This window comes from Charadrius vociferus, unplaced genomic scaffold (genome assembly GCF_000708025.1).
Source record: "Charadrius vociferus isolate BGI_N301 unplaced genomic scaffold, ASM70802v2 scaffold31, whole genome shotgun sequence".
Classification (NCBI taxonomy): domain Eukaryota; kingdom Metazoa; phylum Chordata; class Aves; order Charadriiformes; family Charadriidae; genus Charadrius; species Charadrius vociferus.
In genome coordinates, this window is record NW_009646966.1 from 3,825,805 (window position 1) to 3,843,907 (window position 18,103).

The 18,103-nt window shown below is 39.5% G+C and overlaps 1 protein-coding gene across 1 annotated transcript in view; it reads right to left on the minus strand.

The window, feature by feature from the left end:
* Window positions 1–18,103, minus strand: part of LOC104295600 (probable acyl-CoA dehydrogenase 6) — a 93,246-nt gene that overhangs the window by 19,246 nt on the left and 55,897 nt on the right. Inside the window, exons 3-5 of the mRNA XM_009895370.1 lie at window positions 15,868–15,997; window positions 8,769–8,875; window positions 2,632–2,799 (exon numbers count right to left, since the gene is read on the minus strand). Coding sequence (XP_009893672.1) covers window positions 2,632–2,799; window positions 8,769–8,875; window positions 15,868–15,997 — 405 coding nt within the window. The remainder of the gene's footprint in view (window positions 1–2,631; window positions 2,800–8,768; window positions 8,876–15,867; window positions 15,998–18,103) is intronic.

An 18,103-nucleotide genomic window follows, 5' to 3' on the forward strand; every position in this document is an offset into this window, starting at 1 on the left:
ATACATCTACAGACACTTGATAGTGCATCATTCAGTGATGTCCTCTAGACACTTCCCGTACAGTCTTGGTCTGCTGCCCTCCAAGGAGCACAATCTTTGGCAGACAGACATCCTAAGGATGTATCAGAACAGCTGGAGCTTCCTCCTCACATCTGTGTCAAATGGCAGCCTTTTTCATACTTTTCCTCTTTGTCTTCTTGAAAAATCTCATTTCTGATATGACCCACCCACTGAGCACAATGAACCGTCTTAACACTTCATTTCAAAAGGCCACCAGTCTTGGTACAGTGACCCTTTTGGAGGTCAGTATCTGTATCACACAGAAGAATGAAATCATATATACTTTGAGGAGTGCAACTTTTGTTTCTAGGAAGACTTCTACATTTCTGCAGATCAGCTTCAGGTGACTCAGGCAATTTTTCTACTCAAAATCTGTTTACTGCAGGTAAAGAACACCCACCCTTAAAGCTACAATGTCTTTTTGGAATAAGCAATGTAGCTGAAACCTCAAAGTCAATTTCTGTATATTTAATTTGCCTCTAACAGTGGGTTGGCTGCTTTGTAGGTTTTGGAAAACTGATCTCAGAGAAGTAGTATTGCACTTGTACTCTGACCCTTTCATGAAAAATCACAAGGAGGACTTCATGCAGATGGCTGATAAGTGAGTTTACCTGGAAATTCAGGGAGATTCTGGCTCTGAGTTCCATGTTCACTCGTCACTTATCCATAAAGACAAAGTCAACAACTAGTGAAGCAGCTCAGGTCCGTCTTTTGTGAGCTCCCATTCAAAGCCTGTTTTGCATGAGCAGAGGTTGTAGAACAACCCACTCAGAACTCGCTTAATTCCCAATGCAACTCACTCACTTGCTTGACTTACTCCATACTGAAATTCACCTACAAGACATTCCCTTAAGTACTCTCACCACCCTCTTATGCAGCATTGCAGACCTGGTTTTTGTTCTCAATCTGATCCATTAAGTGAACGTACAGACCTGCACTTCACTGCTATGGTCGTGTCCCCACATGGGAAATGCTGACAATGACATGTATTTTGTATGTCAAAAACTGAATTGGATGAAAAAAAAAGGAATAGGCTTTACTGTTTTATATTAATATATAAATACATTATTATACAGTATATATATTATATATTTAAAATATGTGTTAACTATATTAAACTTTTAAATAAATTAATATATTACACTTTAAAAAATATTCAAATAAGTGAAAACCAAAAATGTTTAAAAAATGTTGAGCAGGTGTTAAAACTGCAAAAGGTCCTCGCCAACATAACCTTAACTGTATCCTCTCTGAACGATGTCCTTTATGCATACAGCACATTACTGCTGCAAGGTCTGCAGACTACTCAGGAACAGGAACAGACACCGTGTGGGCTGTACCGCTGAAACTTGTACCCTTAGATCAGGATGTATTTTTTCAGTGTCTTCACCCAAATTACTAGTCGTCTTCAAAACCAAATCCCTACTTCCAAGATCTTTGAAGCTTTCTCTTCAGCCCACATTTAACTCGCAGACTGTTTTTGTAATTTAAACTGATTTAAATGATAGCAGTGCCCTGGCAAAAAGATCCTTTTGCAGAGCATAGCATGAAGCACTCTGGGTATACCTACACTTCTCTTCAGCAAGCCCACCAGGTTGGGTGGTGGAAGATGGTTATCAGAGGAAGATCAAGACCATCCACCCAATACAATCACAGCACAGCATTGCATCCTTCTAAGATTCAATACAGCTGGTCAGTAAACACACACTAATGGAGTCAGATACTGCACATAGGCTCTTGCGAGGCAGGTGTTGGCATGTGGGATAAGATTGTTTTGGAAGGTATTTCCCATCATTTCCCAAGTTTGAAATATCTAAACTCTTTATCCTTTTATTTTCACGTTTGAGAATCACTTTCAATATTTTCTAAAGAAATAAGACAGCAAGCTTAAAAATACTCATCCATTCAGTGAAAAAGAAGTATATATTCTGTTCACCAGTCCTCATACAAAACAGGAAGGAGTCTAACACTATTTTGGAAAGATAATTTAAGAACATTTTACATATAGTTCATATATAGCAAAGATCTATACAAATAGAGTAATATGTTATTTATTTTGCAGACTGTTTGCATCTCCATGCCTTCTGGGGACAGAAATCCAAGATAAAAGTTTTGTGGAACTTCTCCAAAACTAAAAGACGCTAGATGTTAAAACTTTCAAAAAAATGTTGGCTCTATTTTTAACGATTTCTTTGAGGCATTACTTTTGTCTTTGGCATTGACTTGCCTATTTGTTCTCACAGAAGGTTATGAAATATTCCAGTGCAAATGTTTCTGAACAATTTTTATAAATTTATTTTTGGCAAAAAAGTACTCTCCATATAAAATCGTTTGGGAGTCACAAGCTGAAGTCTGCAAAATATTTAACTTCCTTCTTGTTCCTTCTTGTCCCCTACTTTTTTTGTGGAAGTGTGCATTTCAGAACCAACTTTGTGTGACAGTGAAACACCTAACTTAGAAAAGCATTTATGGGTGTAGTCCTTTCTGTCAAATACCTTTCCTTCTTGTATTAGGCGTACACAGAAACACCAATACAATCAAATTAGAAGAGAAAGAGTTCTGTGTTATTACCAGGTAGATTCATTGGCAGGCATATGAGAGATTTATTTCGATGGGGAGGTCCTTCACTGGTGTTTGCCAGCAGGCACATCCAGTCCGCTTGGCACCCAGACGTAGTCCACATCTTACCACCATTTATGACATATTCATCGCCTTTTCTCACAGCTGTCGTCTTGATATCTATTTCAAAACACAGGAAATGAAGGGTTATTCTTGTGAAGGAGGGATAAGCTGATCCCTGTACGACTGGCAGAGTCACTCCCTTGCTCTCAGACAGACAACTAGTATCTGGTTCTCCCTACATACCCCCAAGTCCTCTCACCCTTCCAGGCTCCTCAAGGCAGACCCGTCTGGACAACTCTTGGAAGGTGAGCCAGGGAACTCAGACCACTTCTCTCACCCTCCTTTAGGTGGAGTCTTCATCCCAGTGGATGAAGGCAGAAAATTTTCCCTAAGCAAATTTGGTCGTCAAACACTCGGGGCAGAAACATTTCAGCCTGAGGTAACCTATTACGCATTTCTGTTACTGTGCAGGTTATTCATTGAGGAGGCCATTAATTTCAGAGTCCTGACTTAAACAAACATAAGCCTCAATATCTGTGTATGCATAAAGATATACATACACGCACTTCCTGCACATTCTTGGTCAGAATGGTGTAATAAATCCAAAGCTAGTAAACTTTTGAAAGGCTAAGTCTAAATGCTAAGAATGTCTGTACATAAAGGAGTTCTAAACACCTGCTATTTATACCCCCTGGCAAAAAAAACAATCTAATTTTCATCCGTGAGTGTTCACATCACGCTGCAAGCAGCACTAGCTGCAACAGACAGCCTGAGTGAATCATTAGTTATTATTTACACTCCAGCAGAATTTCCAGAGAGCTGGCTGCTTTCCCCTGCAACTGAACTTCTTCAACTAAAACCCCAACTGAGAAAGACTTTCCAACAGGTATCTAGCTACAAGTAGGTGATGGTATAAGAGAACCCTACCACACCCCTAACAGCACCTGTAAATCTCATGAGACTATAAAGTTCATATGAGCCCACCTACTGAGGGAGGCAGTAGACTTTGGAGGGTAGGAGTCAGACACCAAGTGGAGTGGGCAGACACATTGAAGTCAGCTGGTTATACCTTCATACACACCCACCTCAATCTGCACTTGAACCTTCTTCCCAAAGGCTCTAAAAAACCAAAGCAAACCCAAGTAGCTGATCTTCACTTACAAGGTAAACTGGGACTGAGGACAGCATGGATGAAAAGAAGTCTTGTTAATGAAGAAACTGGGGGAACATGATGGGAGAAAATTGTGCAAGGTATAAGACAAGGGAATATCAGATATAGCTATGGCTAAAGGAACTTACAAGCAGATAATGAAAAACAGCAAGGGAAACAGATAGTACTACCGTGAATAAAAACAGTAGCCATATAGCTATTCAGTCAATGAAAGGACTATGCCAAATCTGTTCAAGGGACTTGATATGAAATCTGTATACTACTGAAGGCCAACAAACTGAAGGAATCTAAAGTACTGATGCTCATAATACATGGACGCAGACACTGGACAATCATACACATGGAGACTAAATAATAAATGAAGGACACACAAGAGCCAGAATAAGAAATAAGACTCTGTACTGAAGTACTGTGAAAAGGATGGGAGCATACATAGTGACTTACATCACACATCTCTCTGTTGTGGAACAGCTACTGAAGAGATTAGATAGAGGTCCCACGGAAGGTCTGCAGAGGAACAATGAGCACTGTGATGTTATTACAAATGTAAACAGTTCTTGCAAGCATGGCGTCACAGTGGACTAACCACCCAAATACAGATTACAGAATAAATGCCTTACTAATGAGAATGTTCAAGTACTCCCAGATGTGATGGTTGACAGTTTGCTTCAAACACTTGAGAAATGACTATTTAACATCAACTTATGAAGAGTTGATTCTCTTTCACTTTAATTAGAAGAAAGATGACCAAGTCAGTAAGTAAGTTTTACGTTTAAAATACAGCAGGCTTTGAAAACCTACTTAACAATTTACTAAAGTCAAGCGGACTCAGTCTCAGGGATATGGCTATGAAGATAATTTGGAATAACTGACTGTACTTATTCTCCCTGATAGAGCACAGCTCTGGGAAAAGCCTACTTCTGTGGGTGCTCCATAGCTCTTTTTTTGGCAGGTCCCCACCACTGCCCCTGTAGTGCCTATAACTCAACAACTCACAAAGCACAGTGTGAGGGCCCCTTCTAGCAAAGGCCACGGGGCATCGTCAAAAGGCATATGATACAGCTAGTGCCATAGAAACAACCAGAGATGGTCACTTCATCATTCAAATCACAACATGCTTGAGCCTCAAGTTTTCTTCTCCACTGTGCTCTTGAGTCCAGCCATGCATCTAAGTAGATTTGACAAAAGGCAAAGTTGGCTTCAACTGTTAAGGTCAATATTACAATCAAAGATAGGCTCTGTTTTACCTCAACCAGGACAAACACATATCCTTGAAGTAAAAAATGAAGAACACGTATCTGGAATTTACATCATCAGCACAGGAAAAAACCACCCAAAACTTGCATAAAATAGCTTCAAGTCTAACTGAATGAATAATAACTTCAAAAAACAGGAGATGGCCTACAGACAAGGAAAGAGATTAATCATCAAAGTAAGCTACAGTTCGGAGGTCAGACGGCAAAAAGTGCCATGGGTCAACCTAAGATAAATTTTGCAGATGAAAACCAAAAAAATCAAAGAAGATTGAGGTGGCAAACAAAAATGTTTCACACACAGAAATGAAGAGAGAATGAGAAAAAACATGAGGCATATAGAGGACGCCTCAAAACTAAAGAAATATTTCACATGAGATTACACAATACAGCTGACAAAGCAAAACATCTACAGGAAGGACTGTACAGAAATTAAAGTTAGTGAAAATAGAGGTTGTTGTGTTTGGCAATCTGCACAGCCTCAGAATACATTTGGAAAGAAAAGATAATTCAGTTTACCAGTGGTATCTTATTTAAAACCAACCTGATTTGTTTATTACAAAAATGGATTTTCTAGAGAAAAGCAGACCAGGAAAAATCCTGTTGGACCCAAGCAAACTAGAAGTGATGCCACTAAGTAACTATGAGTTAAAATTTTGAAAAGATAAGAATTAGGACAGAAGTGGAAATGTGGGTAAGGAACTTGGCCAAAGGGAAATTGCATCAGGTTGCATTAAAAGGGGAAGTGCTGATGTGCAGGAAGGGTATTATTGGAGGTCCTCCTTGGATATCAGCCTTTGGACAAAACCTCTTGAATATTTCCATTAATGATCTTTAAAAGAAGAATAGGAATAAACTAATGAAATTTGCTGGTGACACAAACTTGGGAGACATCACCAACACAGACAACTGAGCTATCACCTAGGAAGAAAGAAATGATCTTGAGTTTTCAAATTCAATAGGGCAAGTACTTAGGCACAAAGTAGTAAGAATGATTGCTGTATCTTACAATGTTTCAATAGCAAATCCCTAATGAAGATGATCTCCATAGTTCATCACAGGATTCACAAGCAAGCGAACTTGTGTAACATTACATATCAGAAGGTAACATTTCTATTAGGGCTGGAGAAGTATTTGTGCCATTATAGACACCATGTGCAATTTTGGGTTTTCATGCTTAAAAAAAGATGACCTACACCCAGAAAAGCAGAAAGACTGGATTCCACCGATACGAAATGGGGCAACATATCTATGTTGAAAAGGTAGACATGAACAGGGTTACTTGGTGCAGTTGCCTGGATGACATAACTTGAAGAAAGAGGAAGTGTCTTCCATGATGTGTTCTTACACATCCCCCACAGACTATCAGCAAAACATCATATAAATTCTGGAACAGCAGTGAGATAGAATGAGACGAAATCATTAAAACTGACACAAATGTGTATGCTTTGTGGTACCAAGAATCCTGAAATTAAAGACAGACACTTTCTATACCAACTGTTCTGGCCTGTTCTGCTTCTTAAGTCATCTCTGAGCTAGTTTTGAATACTCTGTATAATATACAACTACTTTTCAAAGCAGACTGCTGCTTTTTCAGATTGAGTTGAAATTTATATTAGACTAGTACACACAGTCCTTTTTGTTCTGTTGAGTTTTAAACAAATTAATTCCAGGCACCTTTCACTTCTTATGTAGAGAAACACTTTTTTTTTCTTCTGTGTTCTCATCACCTTCAGTAATTTTGGAACTGGCAGAAGAATAATGCTAGACATACCTTATTCGGTATCATTCTTCACTTTAAAATATACTGGCTCACATGGCAAAAGCACATCTCCAGCCTTCACATGTGAACAGTTGCTATGCTTTACCTCACTTAGATAAGAGAGACAAACATCCCAAGAGCATGAGAAACCGAAGGAAGTATCAAGTGCAGTTTCATGCAGTTCAGTCTACTTTAAAGCTGGGACACTGGGAGATGATACGTTCTCTCCGCCTCATGCAAACCACTGCTACTGAGAACATCAGCTACTGTTGCTTATGTCTAAGTTGTCCATTTAATTACCCATTGTAAGCTGGTTTCTGGATTTATACCAGGGATCAGATCTTCCATGACAGGTGAAAAAGTATTGTCATTTTATCCTGCAGTCTGCCTCCCAGCTGCAGTCTGGGTTCATCAGATAATCCTAGTTGATTCCAAATTTCTCTTTAACTGTATTAATCCAAGCGTATCATACCAATTAAACTAGAAGATAAACAACATGCAGCTAAAAGAATATTTATGTTACTTATTAGCTGGAACAGTGCATCAAAAAATTAAAATCATATTTCGAAAGTTCTGATAATCATCTAATTAAACTAGAGAGGCATTAATTAAAATAAATGATGTTGTATTTCCTACATTAGCAAAATTCAAATTTCAAATCATTTTAATGAAAAACAAGTCTATACAAATTATGGATTTTTTCTTATGAACAAAATCAATTATCTGGAAAGGAAACAGCAGTGGATCACACAGGAAGATTTAGTCCCCTTATTTCATTATCCCTGTTAACTCTCTTGAAAACTACCTGCTGCTCCCTTGCTCTAACACTGAATAATTATCTATTTGTCTTGAGAAAACAACACGAGTTTGGTCAAGGAGATGGACAGAGGACTCTGCTGATCAAAAACCTTCTGTCAAACTTGGCGATTTTGTCTGCAGGAAGACAAAATCTCAGTGATTTGTAAGAGCACAATGTATTCAACTTAGCCATCCTGTGTCCAACAACAAAACCTTTAGAAGTGATTTCTTGTCATTTCCTTTTCCTTGAAGTCCACGATTCACAGTCAGATGAGACATCTTTTACTTCACTTTTCCTACAATATCTAATTGCTCACATCATCTACTGCCTCAGGCACTTCAGAATAATAGTTTCATTTGTCCATGTTCTTAAACATATTCTTGCACTAAACCAAGAAAAATAGTTGCATGCAAAGTAACTAAATCACAAAGCTAATAGATTTGACATGGCAAATTCTTCATTAGCTCTAAATAAAACAATCACCAGCCAGCTCAGAGACTTTTTTGCTGCACAGGAACGTTGGAAGGGGCTGAGGTGAGGTAAGAATGAGCAAGGAACCGGTTGTGAAAGTGGTGCCATCACTTTCAGAATGGACTAGGTCTGCAATTTGCCCAGGTTCAGTGGACAGTTCTGTTTTAAGGAAGTGCAAGTTTTAGTACAGTTGAAGGGGCCACACCTCCTGTCACGTATGTATGTGGATTTGCACAACTGACGGTGGCTGTGCAACTACAGGAGGTGCTGGAGTCCTCCCTGCCGGTGGTGAGCTTGGAGAGACCAGAGGAGGCAGCAGCAGCAGCAGGACAGACACTAGGAGAGATCCAGGGGCAACATGACAGCTGCATATTTATCTGTTGTGCTCAGCCTATATGGGGTTATAGCTATTGATTCACTGACAAATACATCCAATTTGATTGCTTTTGGATGCACTGGAGGCATGCGTTACTGCTCCTGGAATATTACTTTTTGCCCTTACCACAACAGACTTTCCTTCCTTTGCATTTCTTATAAATGATAGCGGCAAAGGGAAGGGTCAGGGAAACCAGATTCTTTCCATTAAAATACCAGACTGTCTAAAATTGGCAATTTGCGAGGTTAACTTACTTGCGACATCTGACCCAGCTCCAGCTTCGCTGATTCCCAAGCAAGCCACTAAATCTCCAGCTATAGTCGGTACGAGGAACTGTTTTTTCAACTCATCAGAACCAAACCTGCAACAATATAATGAGAAAGGTAGGATATTAAAAGCTTTTGAAGCTAAACTTTATTTACAAGTTAGGTAGAAATTTTGTTCTACCCACACAGTGATCAATTTTCCTATGACCCGGTAAAACCTGTGCCAGAGCCAAAAGGCAGAATAGATACCCTCCAAAGCTCTGATTCAGAGCCTCCACCAGAAATGCAGTCACAGTGATTTTAAACAAGGTTTTTACAAGTATTCAGGCATCTTACTCCCACAGAAACGTGTGGTCTCGATCGCCCAAATCTGATCTTTATGACCGTTGCTTTGAGAGCTATCAGAACTAAACAAACATGGTCCCTGGGGTTTCCCCTCAATGCTCCTGCATCAGTCTGCAGTCAGCCAGAACAGTAGAGGACCTGCTCTCTGCACACCCGATTTTTGCACCAGTTCTTTGCCAGGTTTTAGTGGTGACTGAAAAGTTATGACATGTGATGGCCACCCTCTGCAAATATCTGTTTTTACATTATTAGTATTTTATATCTGCATTTAAATCACACAGTGAAACCCATTAATGCTTCTTCCCAGCTGTTCTTTTAGTCCCTACAAAAATAAAAAGGTAAACAGCAAACTGTTGATGGCATTTAAACACAAAAAAATTGCTTGGCCAGATTTCAATTCAGTTAAGAGCACCCTCTTTTTTTCCAACATTTAGCTGCTTTCATCGATTCAAAACATGGTCCACCTCATTTCACGGTTGATTTTGTCCTAATTAACATTCACTGATTTGGTCTTGCGGCGTGAATGGTGAGCTTATGGTCCAGTTCTTGAACCTCTCTTGTGCTAGACTGAAAAATTCCTTGGGTCATGAGATGTCTCTTCTGTGAGCAGAAATCCGTGAAAGTCAAGTTCCTCCCCAGCCTCCTCTTCGGTACAAGGCTTCTCAGGTCAGCATCTCCACTCATCTCCTTAGGCTCACTGGCTGCCTAAGCAGGCTGCACTTACTGGGGACCTCCTCCTAAAACACTGTCCCAGTACTTCCAAGGGAGTGATGCCATTTTAGCTAAGACACTGACCCTTCCCCTCCACTCCAACCCCGAAACAAAACAGTCAAAGGGCACGGGACAGCCAGAGAACAGACTGGGAGCTGGCAGACACTTTGTGCACACAGGGAGCTCAATTCCTAGTCCTGTCCTCGCTGATAATCGCAGCAGCAATCCCAAATAAATACAAGAAGCAAGCTTGGACTGTTTACTCCTTCCTCCAGCATACTGGGACAAAGTCCCCTGGTTTGTTATGCAGTGTACTTTTTTTTTTTTAGTTTTTCCTTGGGACATGATCAAGTACGGCCAGCTGAACATTCATTAGACAAAAAAACCCAAACCCAACCAACAACATGAAAACCAGATTACGAGAGGAGCTAGCAGGGATTTTTGGCAACGCTTTCTGATGCTTAAAACTTTGCCAACCTTTAGTTATTTCAACTGAGGATTCCCATGACAAGATCTTTCCTCAGAAGAATGTTTTTGGTTTGATATCTTTCTTTGTTTGGTTTGTTCCAGAAAAAGAGTTCAGCTCTTCCCAAATATAAGGCTACAGAAGTTATTTTGCAATTAAAAAAAAAAATTCTGGCAACACTACCTTCAGAAGGTAGTGGTCTCTACGCCTTGCAGGAAGGACAGGCAGCTCAGCAAGCAGCTAGCTATTGTGTTAGAAATATGTTTTTCTCTGTAAAATTCTACCCATCCTAAATGCATCCCAGAAAAATCTCAGGGTTGCATAAATGCAATACCCTTTTCTTTCCAGTTTAACAGCTCTGGAATTAGAAAACTCTGTTTGCAATGAGATCATGCTCTGGCTGATGACAAACGAGAGTATGTCTGCTTTCTGGGCTGGGGCCATACCCCAGAGCACAGTTTCCCATGTGATTAACTATGCAGCCTTAGCATCTCTCTACAATATATTTTCATGCATGTGTGTACGTATACACACACAGAGGAGTCTCCAGCCAATAAACCGGAGCTCCTTGTTGATGCTGGGTAACCCAGAAGTCCCAAGCATGAGATTCTGACACATTAAGAGCTGCATGAAAGTGGTCCATCCTTTCTTCCTCCACCTTTTATAAGTAACATTGGTGGAACGTCATGAATACAAACACAAAAATGACAATGGTATAGAATCTTGTAAACGGTGGGTAAAAGGAAAATAAAACCACGGAAAAATCCAGATGTAAGAACACTTCCTGGATCCACGTAGTTCTGTTTACATGCTCTGCCAGTAAGAAATTGGAAGTCACCTTTATTCATCTCAAATATATATAAAAATCTGGTTTCTGACAGGTTAGATTGCTACATTGAATGAAAATATGTCTATCGCACATCACTACTCTGACTTAATTGGGCTGATAATCATCTTGGTAGAACTGCAGATCTTGTTCGCTTTTGTTTCTACTGCTTCTGGGAAAAAATGCTGGGCTGAAGTGAATTAAGTGAATTAGCAAGGAAAGTTCTGAGTAAAACTGACAGATACAGTAGTATGATACAACATAAAGTGCGAACTGAAATTCTGAATATGAACAGCTGTAGACAATTCTAACACAGCTCAGTATTTGACCAACTCAAGCTTTCTTGCACTGGAGTTCACACATTTGAGCACTATTCACCACCACAGGGGAAAAAAAAAAAAAAAGAGAAGTTCTCATCTGATCTATACATTACTCTACAGTATCTCAAAGATGACACAATAGTTTACTCACGGACTTCCTAGGAACATAAAGATTTCCTTTGGGCAAAGAAGAGGGTAACTCTGACCTACTGTCACTTTCCTTCTTACGTACTAGGAAAAGGTAAATTTCTCCCATTTTTTTTTGGTGTTTTGCTCTTAGACTCAGACTATTAATAATGCAGTGGCCATGTCCCACGCTTTTGCTTCAGTGTAGTCCTGCGCAGGCATCCTACCATCTGATGTCCAGGTCCAGCTTAGCGTACTCCTTGGATCTTCAAGATACAGGAAAAGAAGGAACAAAAACCCAAAAGGGAAGAGATGCTCTTTACAGGCACAGAAAGGGTTAGAAATGCACAGTGAACAGCAGCAAGCACCCTTGGGTAGCATGGAAGCCTCATTAAGTTCAGTAATTTACATAATCTGGATTTAAAAGAATCCACACTGCAATCAGCTTTCTCTCCTTGAGTCTCTATTTCAGTCAAGATAAGACGACATGTGAGTTTAAAAAAACTGCATTTAGAAAACTTATTTATCTTTTGTGAAAGACAGCATAAGAAAAAAAGGAATAAGAAAAGTGCTCTGGCTCCCAGTTTTTATCAAGCCTTTAAGCTTCAGTTATTTGAAGATTTTATGAAATAAATTGCTCGGTTCGAGCTACTGCTATGTTCTGAGAAGAATACAGATGAGAAGCCTGTATGAGATGACCTGATGGGTATGACTACCTCATGCAGATAAGACTACCTGAAGGGTTTTGGTTAAGAATGATTACATCAATCTTCTATTTATTTAGCAATGCATTTTGCACTAAAATGCAGATATTGTAAAAGAGGAGTTAGATTAAAGATTACCCTCTTCAGATCATGCAGCTACTCACGTGGCTGGTGTCCTGCTGCTACCACACCAGCGCTGGAGGCCTCAAGGCTGCCCACCAGACAACCTGCCACCGTAGCACGGCCAGGCTGTCACCAGGAGCTGGAGAAACCTCAAAGGTACAGCAACAGTGTGAAGCTGTTATGAGGAAAGTTAGTTCAGAAGCAGCTGCCTGATGTCATATTGCCCCACCATATTGCTCAGGCCAGGTGAGACCCTCACAGGTATTCAAAACCACAAAGCAGCACACCTGGCTATGGATGCAACACAACTAGCCGTCACGACAGCAATGCTTAATGATACTTTTTTAAACGATATGTTGAAAGCCGCACCTGTCTCTGCTCTGGCTCAGGGCAAGACCTGACCTACCTTATGTGCACTATACAAATTAAGTACCAAATGTGACAGCAAGACAACTCAGTATGTCTGTTCTTGAAAAAGCACAAAACCAAGCTTCCCCTACGCTATGCCAGTGGGAACGCCACTCAGCTCTTGAATGGTCTCTTCCCATTTTCACCCTTTTCCCAGCTGATCAAGTGGATGATTCTGCTTTTCAAAACTGCTGTTCCGATTGTCAGCTGCAGCTTCTCTCCTTTAAAGCAAACGGGAAGAGAGATAGTAAACCTAACTTTTTTCAACATTAATTCTCAGATACGCTGCTGTTCAGGGTGGAGAAAGAATCTGTGACGAGTAAGTTGATGAAATAGAGAAGCACTCTCCTCCCACTAAATAATCATAATTATTCTTACTGTTTTCCTATAAATAATAGGAAAAAAAAAAAAAAAAGAAAAGAAAAGTTTACTACCTACTGCCAAGATAAAGGAGCTCTACACTGATCTGGTACCACTATGGATGTGTCACCCTATAGGTTTGTCTATAAGCTCAGGGAAATGTATCTCATTTACTGCCTCAGCTGAGACGTGCTTTTCCCACTCTACTTGTAAGCATGAAAGCACATGATGTATTATATCTGAACGCATTTGAAAGACCTGACAGAGAGTTATGTTCAGAACTAGGTACATCAAAGGTCAGATCACTGCTGACAAAACATTTTGCATTTAGTTCTCAAATTTAGAAAGTGCTACAGCTTCACTTAGAGGAATTTGGGGAAAAAATGGAGCATCTGGGCATCTTCAAGTGAAACAAAACTGTTTTTTCCTATATTTGTCTGCACAATAGACATGCATATAAATCAAAATCTGCAGGGTTGCTTCCAAGTATGACCATGAATATAACTTTCTGAAGGTCGGGGGAAAAAAAAAATTATAAAGAAAGAAGTAAAAAGGGCCAGGAACTGTGAACAGGCAAACGGATACAGGTAACATTTTCAAAATTCATTATTTATATGATTAAAACTGTTACTACAATGTACTTCCCATTTAACTAAATGTCTCAAAGATCTTCACAAACTAAGCCTGGCAACAGCTTGTCACTGAAGCAAGTAATCTATGGAAGTTGCAGAAACAGCACCAGGAGGCACCCTGACTCTAGATCTTTTAAGACTTTATTTTTCCGAAGTACGAACATTTAACAAGCTCTGTGTGTGTGTGTGCATGTGCATAAATGCATCCATCTGTTCAAACTACCACGCTGTCTATATATCTAATTGAGGGAACATCTCTAATTTATAGTGGAAGAGCATCTTCATGACGTATCACATTCACTGAGCTGGTTTGCAGGTGCACTCAATACATGCTTGATGAATGCTGAATAAAGCCCAAAGGTAGGAAAGTGGACAAAGGGCTCCAGCCTTTTTTAAAAAGTTTTTTAGTGGATGATGGTTGATTCCCATATTACTGTTTACTTTGTGCATCACTGATGCATCACGTGTAACAATGCATAGTTAAGATGCAAAATTTGGATTACTTCTTCGAACTTGTTTAGGATCACCACAGTACACAGATACATTTAAAGAAACCATCCAGATTGTGAATGCAATTTGAATCCATGACCCAGGACAAGCAGTCAGCCCTCTCACTATACTGCATAAAGTAAAGCTGCAAAATTTCCTGTAGCAACCAGCTTTCTCTTTTCATTACCAAGTTTCACTTTCACATCTTAAGAGTGGGACACTGTACTGTATAACTAGTCAGTGGAATGGACTCAACAGTGGAGGAAAAATTCACTAATACAGATGCAAATCCAACTACAGATTTCATCATGTTAATGACATTTTCACATTTACTTTCCAAGAACATCCACTTTGGGATTTCAGTAGCACAAATGTATGTTGCTTCACTACAGCAGAACAGAGTAACAGAAGGCCAAAAAACTGCAATGGAACAAAATCCTGTCCTCTTTCACCCACAGATATATATTTTTTTTAAAAAAAACCCTGGGAATAAAAGGCTATCACAGGGCAAGGTACTAATCTCTGAAGTCTTTTAAAATACTAGTTTTGTTCTCAGTTGGACTATAACCAAGCTACTGTTGCAACAGACATACTGAACTCCATGCTTTCAGCAAACTTTTGGTGTATTACACAAAGGAGAAGAAAACTTTTAGAATGATTGCCCTTCTGTGCAGAAATTCCCCTCTTGTATATCTGTTTCACGCAGAGAAATTCCTGACTTCCTCATCATTATTTGAATTTAATCCCCACCACCACCTTCCAGAGTTTTAGGTGTATCCATATTCCAGGGGCAAACTGCTGGACCAGCTTGCTGCCTCCCTCTAGTTTTGGAAGCTGCTGTTTTGATGCTGAACATCCGTGAAACTACTACATGAAGAAGAAGTTGGTTACTGCCACTTTTATTGAGGGACAAAAAACCAAAACCAAAACAGATTCAGAAAGTGCAAGAGCCTGAATGACAGCAAGCGATAAAAGGGGAACACTGACACAAGCAGATGAGAAGCAGCAAGATGAGTAATTGCCTGGAATGGGCATATTTAGGAAGCATGATAGATGTGCTACAACTTTAGGAATGACACCAATATTGACCATTATTTCTGAAAAGTCACAGTCAGTGAGGAGCACCTTGTAAAGCTGGAAAAAACCAAGTAAATTATAAAATAGAATTAGATTGATCCTAATTATTAAAAGTAAATGCATCCCTAGTATGATTGCACTGGGATAATCTGGCTAAGAAAAGACACAAACATGAATAGGGGGATTCTGGAATTAAAATTATTTTATTGGTTTTGGCACCAAGGTTCTGTGTTTGTAAACATATCGTCTACTACTGAAGAAGGCTTATGTTTAAATATATAATATTCGAACATTAAAAAGAGATATATTTTCTGCCCTAAACTAAACTGCCTGAGAGAGTTAGAGAGTAGGTTCCTTCCTCAACCTTTAGTGGAGAGCAACTAGACAATAAATCTGCACAGTAATGTTTTTTCTTACTCTTATACAGATTGGGTTTTAAGCCTGAACACGTGACGATTTGGGTTCTAGGCTAAATCAAACTTAATTACAAACAAAATTACCTTGTAAGAGCAGGAGTAGTCATGCCAGCTTGCACTCCAATAGCCATAGGAATACCTCCACAGCGGATATTTCCCAGCTCTTCTGCCACTGCAATGTTATAGGAGAAGTCCAAGCCCATGCCACCATACTCTGAGGAAAAAACAAACCTATGACACTCATGTTCTAGACTAGCATAAGCAACAAGAAAAAAAATAGAATATTGCTACTGCAAGGACTTGCCAACTGCAATTTCACTGCTAATTTTTAAATATTTGACAATTACCAGCTTTCCTGTTAGAAAAGTGATGCCACACTGTTCTTTACAAAACCTGAAAGTAAAATTACACCTGTGCACATGAGGTCACCTCTGAATATCCTAAGTAGCATCATTACTTTTATGGGAAAGAGCAGGAAAAAGTGATGTGCTGCTAGAAATAACATCAGAAGGCAAAATTATTCTTTCTAACAGCAAGGTCGTATGAACAAATCACCACAAGGTAAGAAGTGCTTTTATTTCTCCATGATAAGGCCCAACACCCGCTCTCACCCCCAACGCACTCAAGCGGAGCTCATCTTTCTCACACACAGCAGTCAAGTCAGCACAGAGTAAGACCCTACGCAGGTCGTGTCCCTGTGTTAAGTTACTGCCATTGCTCAAAATCCACGTTAGACACAAGTACAATACCGAACACGTGTATTTCATATCCTGGGACCTGGTAAGTGCAGTCATTAGAGCATTTTTCATTAGCAGGAGGCCGATGACCCAGGGTGCTGGCCGGACGCCAACACGGGCCGTTCCTCCTCCCCACATTCCAATCTGCACATTCAATTAAAGAGGATATTATTCTTCACCTCCTTCCCATGCCCAGCACTGATAAACCCACTATGTAGCGAAACACAGAAAAGGGCTACATTGCTATGATGGATGAGGTAATTTTGAGCTGTATTAAATAGTTTATAGTCCAAAGGAAATATGGTGAGAAAGAGAAGGTTACTGCTTGACGTCATTAGTTGACTGAGAAGCTTTGATTAGATAGCATTTTCCTATTTTTTATTTTTTTTCAGTCATTTGAAGACCAACTAAGAAAATTTCAAATAAATAGATACAATCCCTCACCCCTCACAACACACAATAAGGGGCAGACGACCCTCTTCCATTTTTACTTGCTGACATCAAACACCATCTGAGCTCACCCCTCTACTGACCTACTTTGAAGTTTTCAAAAAGCACCATTAATTAAAAATCAAAACAGCACAGTGCATATAAACACAGGGCTTTGTGTGCAATCACCTGTTTCCTAAACCCACAGAAACTATCTTTGTGCATCCGCTTTCTGCAGAAATAAAGGAAAACACAAATGGAAAAGGCTAAGCATGAAGTTGAATTTTCAAATAGCATTTCTCCTTAGGTCATCCTGAATAGTCTGGATTGCCAGAAGTAAAAAAAAAAACAAAAAACCCACCTACTTTTCCAAACTGTTACCTGAAAATAAAGAATGTTTCTTAAAAACATACACAAAATTAAAATTCTTACTGGGACCTTAAGCAGTACAGTGCAACAACAGTAATATGGGAATGTCTTTAGCATAATATATAATCCAATTCTCTTGCCTTTACAAAGACCCCGTCAATAAATAAATGCTCTGAGAAACAGTAAGGAATGTATGCGCATGCAAAGGCAAGGCTATTTAAAGATGTGTGGTACGAGAGGGTTTTTGCTAATTTTATATGAAACTATAGCAGAGTTATAATAGATAACCTTAGTTTTGACACTGCACAAATGCTTTCCACTGGATTTTATTATTTTTTTTTAAATCAGTCAATCATTTTACTGCCAAACTACAGTTATTACTAGTTTTGTTTTTAGTTCTGCCTACCAAGCAGTGATATTCCTGTCTTTCTCTTAATTTCACAAATCAAAACCTTAGTTTCTTGATTTACCCAAAGCACCCTCACAGGAGGAATGCTGTGTACAAAACTGACCCAAAGAAGGACCGTTTTATGCAAGCGTACAGGTTAAATGCATTCTTTGTTCATACCACAATTCGTTACATATTACTATATAACAGACTTGCCTTGTTCTCATTTGAGATTAATGACTAAGGGGTACATTTTATAAGCAAAATGCTGCAAAAGGCCAGCTCTCAAAGTGACGACACTGAAGGAATTTTCTACCAAAGGGAGGAAACGATCAGAACGAAGCCTCAGGAGCTGAGAAGGCGGAGGGGGGAAGCCCTACCAGGAAAAGAGATGATG